The following is a 7065-nucleotide window of genomic DNA, read 5'->3' on the forward strand; positions in this document are numbered from 1 at the left end:
TCTCACTTTATTAATGCTCAACAGAAATACCTCCAACTGGAGGAATTTCCTGGTCCATAAGGCCCTGCTGGTTCTTAATGTTCCGTGTGCTCTCATCTCCCAGCTCTCGCAGGAGCAAATGTTGAGCTCACCAACAATGGGCCCTTGTGCTGAAATCTAATTGAAGTGATTGATGAATTCACCGACTCCTTCAGTTCAGTTCCTGTGTTGCAGTTGGGGCGGGGGGGGGCAGGGATGTGGGTAACATAACACAGTACGAATGGAACTCACAAGGTTGTAACCTGGTATATGGGAGTTGACATCTAGTCCCAGCGTTCATAATAACTTCCCCTCTCATGTCATCAGTGGTGCTCGGTAGGAATAGAACAGGTTGTGACATGTCCAGATATGGCTTTTGATACGAGCTGGCCCTTGGCCACCAGCCTCCTGTGCAGTCGATGCACTCAAAGACCTGGGACGTTTTTCAGCGGGGCACCCTATTTGTCTGGAGGGGACATTTATAACGTGACACTACCATCTAGTGAAGCTGGAAGGTACTGTGGCTTTCGTGAGAAGCCGCTGATAGAAGCCAGTGTTTACAGGCCGCATTTGCTTCTTATCAAAGACAGCACATGGTGCAGCACTCGGTCCGGGGCGGGGCTGGCGTCCACGACCACGCAGGCGGGGTTCAGGATCCGCCTGTAGGCTTCGTCGACTCTGAAAGAGAGAAAGGTATGGGCAAGGTGACTGGCATGCCCCACACCTGATACTTCCTGTGGCTTATTAGTATGACAATCAACTTGCTTGGTGAACTAATGGACAATGACACAGTAGAAATGTAATTTACAAGAAATGTAAAGCAGCTTAAGTCAAATGAAACACAGACACAGGCTGAGGAATGTGAACTGGGGTAAGACAGAAACCAATTTAAGACAGAAATTAAACTAATTAAGTGGAATTTGATTTTGATTCACTACAATGTCTTGTGACCTAGCTGCACAGAAACATTCTGAGGAATGTCAAGATAAGACAGAAACGAAACTTAACAGTGTGTCATGATTTCCCCCTTCTGGCACTGTGGTGCCATGGCGCTAGCTTTATGTGGTTTTGTTTTTGTTTCTGTTTTGTTTTTATCTCTTATCTCCTATCTTGCCCTATCTGGGGTTTTGTGTATAACTACCCTTTCTTTATTTCCCCAATATCTACCTGTGCATATATAGCCCTTACATTCTGATTCCCCCTGCAGTCATTAGTCACCTACCTAGTTTCACTGTCTTCTTTGTTTCTCTTCTTTTTAATACAGTCCCTGTTGTTTAATTCTATTCTGAGTGTCATGTTTTATGTTGCTATTTCTTTGTCTTTTTTCACCAAGGCCTGTTACAATGCCAGTGCATTTGGAATTGCCTTAAATAAACATTGTTCACCTAGGCGTTTGCACTCCGCCTTTGTATGTTTTCATTATCCACCCAACGTGTGCATTTCCACACAAGAAACCACAGTTGTCAAAAGTGAGTATATAAACATATGGTCTTTATATAGTAAGCAGAACATGTATGCTTTGAAGCCCCTTGCATGTTATTAATGAAAAGCATGGGCGTGCCACACAGAATTTGAACACGATCTTTGGGAACGGAAGCGAGTTTGACCTACTTCTGGCGGAAGAGTTGATTGATTTCCAGTTGGGTCTCCTCCTCCGTCTTCTCCAGGCCCCTGTGCCGGAGCCTCCGCAGGCGTTCCTGGGGGTTGACGGTGAGGAGGACGACCAGGCTGGGCTGGAGCAGGTCAGCGGGCCACGCGTAGATCTCGGAGCCCACCAGCGGCAGGTTCTCCACCCTCCCACTCACTGCAGTGGCTATCGCGTATGCCGCCGTGCTGTGCCAGTACCTGACCGAGGAGGGAATTCAGCCATTAATAACCCAGCCAGGTTTTGGTGCCAGGCTTCTTCCAGTCCTCTCTGTCTGTTTTGTTCTTTCCGAGTCTCTTCCCTTCCCACTCACTCTAATCATTTCCGTCAGTTCACCTACTGCAAAAAAATACGCCGTGTGGATCTGTGCATGGATGGGACGTTTCGAACCTGTCCACGATCACGGGAGCCCGTGACGACTCTTCCCTTATCTGAGCGGCCGTGAGGTAGTTCCCCAGAGCGTAGAACGCCCGGCGGATGAGCGGGGGTTCTGAGTCGAAGCGCTCCCGGAAGGGGGCCAGGCACTGTGGAGGGGACTTCAGTAGAGAGGCACCCAGGGCCTTGTGCAGGCTTTCGGTGAGAGTGGTTTTTCCTGTGCAGTCATTCAGACAACCTGTCAGCTTGATGCTATGGGTCTATTAAACACCAAAACTGACCTGGTTTTCTAGACTTTCTGAAACTTGACCAAGACAAATGGATTTGCTATAGCCATTGTTTGTGCTTGATTTTCTACATTGACATTATCTCTGTGGAGAAGTGGCACAATATACAGAGCATTTTGGATAGGCCTAAACTCCACTTCCCAATTATGAGCATGTGCATACTGTAAATGAAACCACCTACCAGGTATTGATCAAGTGGGTTACAGCTAATCATTAAAATGATATCTATATACAGAATAACCCGCTTTTTGCTACAGGTAAGGAGAAGAGCAGTGGTTTTGATACAGGACACTTGTCACCTGTAGCATCCAGTCCCTCGAGCACAATGATGGGAAAGCCTTATTCATATCTGCAGGCCTCTAGCTGGTGATCCACAATCTCCAGCACTGCCTTTGACTCTGGGATCGTATCACTGCACTATGGAAGAGAGAACTGCTGTCCCTATCAAAGGTTCGGACCTACCTGACAGAATGCACACCAATGTTCAAAACGCTATACTAAAAAAGTTGGAATCAAAGTTGTTGATTATAAATTATTCTATTATGCTAGCACTATTTAACTCTATAGGTTTCTAATCATTTGAGCTGTAAAGAGAAAGAAAGAAATAAACTTTAGGTGTGTCCAGAATTATGTACATAAAAGCTACACAGCACTGAGAATGATGTTATAATACCCAGAATGCCTCATGCTGGATCAGTGATAAATCTTGAGGTGAGGATTTTGAGGAGAAATTGCTATATGCAGATAACTGTAAGGTAATTAGTGCTCACAGATAACTAGTTTATTGAAATGTAATGACTTATTGCTTTCCCACAAAATTCGAAGTAATAAAAAAAATCTATTGCAAAGCTTCCATCAAGCCAAAGGCTGCTTTGAACCATAGCTGAGCTGATTTTATTTCTTTCGTTTTGTTATTTATTTTGTTTTGTTTGTTTGTTTTTACTTTGTCATCAAGTTTTGATGAACTTGCTTGAAAACCCTGGTTTTAACTGTGGCACACAAAGGTTTCCACTGCCAGTTGCCTTTCCAGCAGTGCTAGTAAAAAGAAATGAGTTAATAAAACATGCCCCACTGAAACAAGCGCAGCCCACCTCTTCAAGAACTCTGCGGGCCTCCTCCATCCGATAGAACACGTCCGAGTTCATGATGTCCAGTTCTGACGGATGGCGCTCGGGCGATGCTGCGGGGATGACGTAATACCGCGCCCTGGCCTCCTCCGCGCGCGCGGACCACAGCTCCTGGCACGAGTAACGCCCGTGCTCGTCTCGCTCATACGAGAACGCGCGCGCCGCGCCGGTCTGACGCACCTGGTGCGAGATTCGCTCGGCCAAAGAGGCCACGGAGTTGTCCCGCAGGAAAAAACCCCGTACAACTGAGTTTTTCACCTCGGGGAGGAAAGAAGCCATTTCCACCACATCGCATCCGGGAGGCAGATCTCTGCAGAGCTCCTTTTTTAGATTCGCGTAAGATTTCGCTCTCTGAATTCTGTCATCGCAGTTCACATGCAGCGAATAGAGTTTCCCACTCCCGAACGCTCTGGACAGTGCCGAGAGCTGCTCATCACCAACATCTGTTGGCTTTAAGCTCAAGGCGAAATAAAGTGGTTCTGTCTTCAGGTCAAATTCCACCCAAAATACTCGGGAATGCCAGTGTGCCCAACGGAGTATGTTCCTGTGTGCCATTACAGGAGCAGTGCTGGAGCGCAGTGTAGCGTAGCGCGGTAGCCGAGGTTTTATTACAGAGAAACGAAACTGGCCGGGAAACCGAAAGTACATTATAGAGTTATACAGAGTCTATTAGCCCACCTATGACCAAACCAGTCAAGAAGATCGACCACTTTAACATCGTCTTCAACCTTAACGCAGTTTCTTTTTAAGAATGCCGCGTTGAACCCGTAAAAATTGAAACAGCGTTTCGCTTTCCTTTCCCAGTCACACCTTCACCCAGCTGACAAGCTGCTATATATAGGATGGACGACTGTTTAGAAAACCGGACCAGAAAGCCCATAACTCGACATGTTTGTCATGCATCAAGTCACCTCGTTACTCCTGCTCTGGTTCAGTAATGTGCACTGTATTATCTCGGCTGTCCTCAAATGGATTTCTGCACGTGTGGGGGGGAATCGGATCCCAGGGACCAGACTCCAGCTCTCCAAAACCGAAGAGCCGTGCAAAAATGAAGTGACAACTCCAAGAAGCGTGAATTACCATTTTACTCGCCAGTGCAACTACAAGTGCGGGTTTTGCTTTCACACTGCTAAGACGTCTTTCGTTCTTCCACTTGAGGAGGCTAAGAGAGGTTTGCAACTCCTGAAAAAAGCAGGCGCGCAAAGGGAAAAAACTCCAAAACGCTGGGCATGACAAGTGCTGTTTATTAGATGTTCGTTAAAGTAGACGCTCCATTCCATTATTTATTCTTCTTCTATATTATTGTTATTATTATTATTATTATTATTATTATTATTATTATTATTATTATTATTATTATTATTATTATTATTATTATTATTATTGATAGCATGTTATCGCATTACAATTATTTATCAGGTATGGAAAAAATAAACTTCTCGGGCGGAGAACCTTTCTTGCATGAAAGGGGTTTTTTTCTGGGAGAGCTGGTTCGATACTGCAAGCAAGAGCTCAATCTACCGAGCGTCAGCATCGTCAGTAACGGAAGCATGATCAAGGAAAAGTGGTTCCAGAAATATGGTAACTATATGAGAGGCTCTGAACACTAGAGGGCACCAACAGCTCATATTATCAGCTTTACGGTTTAAGTTTCGTTTTCGGGTGAATTTCGTATTGGTTTTAGAGAAACCCGCCTTCAGCCCTACATTCAACAGAATGCACTGTTGTTTTTAAGTAAAGTCAACAACACATGTTCAGCTCTGAAAAACCCAGTATAGCACTATGGAAAACTGGTTTTACCTTTTGGGTTAAATAAAATGGTGTGAATATGTCTGCAAACCATTGCATGGCATTGTTTAGGGATTTCATTTAACAAAAACCGACAAACTGTGTTTTTTTAGGGGAGTATTTGGATATTCTAGCAATATCTTGTGACAGCTTTGATGAGGACACCAACAGAGCCATTGGTCGAGGTCAGGGCAAGAAAAGCCACTTGGACAACCTGCATAAAGTGTGCAACTGGTGCAAAGAGTACAAGGTGGCCTTCAAAATTAACTCTGTTATCAACACATTCAACGTTCATGAAGATATGACAGAACACATCACTTCCCTTAAGCCGGTGCGCTGGAAGGTAAGGCTCTTTGAACTCGCAGTTCAAGCAATATATGTAACCTAATATGGCTACGTATATTTTGTGCCGCTTGTCTGCTGATGGCCTCTTGTGTTGATGGGGTCTGTTGGTTCAACGCTTTAGGTGTTCCAGTGCCTTCTGATTAAGGGTGAGAACACAGGAGAGAATAGCCTTCGCGAGGCCGAGAAATTTGTTATCACCGATCAGGAGTTCCAAAATTTCCTGGACTGCCACAAGAGCATTGACTGCCTGGTCCCGGAATCTAATCAGAAGGTAATGTCTATTATCATGGTATTATAACTGGTATTTTAACAGCTTTCTACCACGTGTAAGCCTATCCGCATCTATAAGGTATCAAAGTGTGCAGTAAGGTACTTGTTGCAGTTTTAATTCAGTTATATCTGGCTGTTGCTTTTCCACACATAGACTCCTAGCACTGACCCACCCAGCACTATCAAACTTGGGTACAACATTTCAAGCAAAATTAAAACCAATAAATTGTTGATGTTTGTTTTCTTTCCAGATGAGAGACTCCTACCTGATTCTGGATGAATATGTAAGTCAGAATATTCATTCTGCATACATAAGGTTTTCTTGTGATTTTTCTTATAAACTGCAGAATGTTGTTATGTCGTGCTTTGTGTAGTTTAAGATGAGGGATCTATTATAACAGTGTTTTTGTAGTGCAAATTTGCATTTATAATGAAGCTGAATTTATGCAGTTGAGCAGGATAATTCATGGCTCATTTCTGAAATGACCAAATTATTCTCATTTGTGAAAAATCCTTTGATTTTTGTCTTTTCAGATGCGATTTTTGGATTGTCGTGCAGGGAGTAAAGATCCATCTAAGTCCATTCTGGATGTTGGGGTAGAGGCTGCCATCCAGTTTAGTGGGTTTGATGAGAGGATGTTTCTCAAAAGAGGAGGGAAATATGTATGGAGCAGACATGAAGCTAGACTGGTGATCATTTTGTTACCGCATTATGTACAGTGCATATCTTATAATATATTTACTATTTGTTATTTTAATTTGATTTGCACCCATTTTGAGTTGTTAGTATTGTTGTTATTGTTATTATTGTTGTTTCTGTTGTTGTTGTTAATAGTTATTAATATGTTTTTAATAATAGTTGTACTGATCAAATAGTTTTGATCACATAGTCTTGATGAAATAGTATTGATCATTTTTTGCATTTCCTGCGATGCCTTGTTCATGTACCCTTTCTAAATGATGCACATTTATGTACATTTTTAAAAATGTTTTGATGATGATGCTTTTATTAGTAAACAATTGCTAAAAAGGCACAACTGCTGTCCGTTTCTGTTTGTGTATATAAATTAAAGTTTTAACAAGAAATACAACGTTTACGTTTTTTTTGGGGGGGGGGGGTTGTTTGTTTTTTATTCAAAACAAACATTGGCTGACGCCTCGCCTGGTTAGACGGTAGCCCGTGTGAGCACGTGGCACAGCCGACGGGCGG

The 7065-nt window shown here is 43.4% G+C and overlaps 2 protein-coding genes across 2 annotated transcripts; one reads left to right on the forward strand and one right to left on the reverse strand.

The window, feature by feature from the left end:
• Positions 1-221: 221 nt before the first annotated feature.
• On the reverse strand, positions 222-4121 carry cmpk2 (cytidine monophosphate (UMP-CMP) kinase 2, mitochondrial). The gene is given in 5 exon segments (XM_027012865.2): positions 222-696; positions 1630-1863; positions 2054-2255; positions 2625-2742; positions 3417-4121. Coding segments are annotated over 5 exon segments (1359 nt in total). The 5' UTR covers positions 4101-4121; the 3' UTR covers positions 222-575.
• A 197-nt stretch (positions 4122-4318) lies between these two features.
• Positions 4319-6889, forward strand: rsad2 (radical S-adenosyl methionine domain containing 2). The gene is made up of 6 exons (XM_027012863.2): positions 4319-4647; positions 4872-5033; positions 5354-5583; positions 5707-5856; positions 6107-6139; positions 6390-6889. The coding sequence occupies exons 1-6, from the start codon at positions 4341-4343 to the stop codon at positions 6729-6731; spliced, it is 1224 nt and encodes a 407-aa protein (XP_026868664.2). The 5' UTR covers positions 4319-4340; the 3' UTR covers positions 6732-6889.
• Positions 6890-7065: the final 176 nt, after the last annotated feature.

Source organism: Electrophorus electricus, chromosome 13, assembly GCF_013358815.1.
Source record: "Electrophorus electricus isolate fEleEle1 chromosome 13, fEleEle1.pri, whole genome shotgun sequence".
NCBI lineage: Eukaryota > Metazoa > Chordata > Actinopteri > Gymnotiformes > Gymnotidae > Electrophorus > Electrophorus electricus.

Coding starts and splice junctions, on each gene's coding strand:
- rsad2 (XM_027012863.2), top strand. CDS start 4,341: ATGTTTGTCATGCATCAAGTCACCTCGTTACTCCTGCTCTGGTTCAGT. Junction 5,857..6,106: donor TCCCGGAATCTAATCAGAAG/GTAATGTCTATT, acceptor TTTTCTTTCCAG/ATGAGAGACTCCTACCTGAT. Junction 6,140..6,389: donor ACCTGATTCTGGATGAATAT/GTAAGTCAGAAT, acceptor TTGTCTTTTCAG/ATGCGATTTTTGGATTGTCG.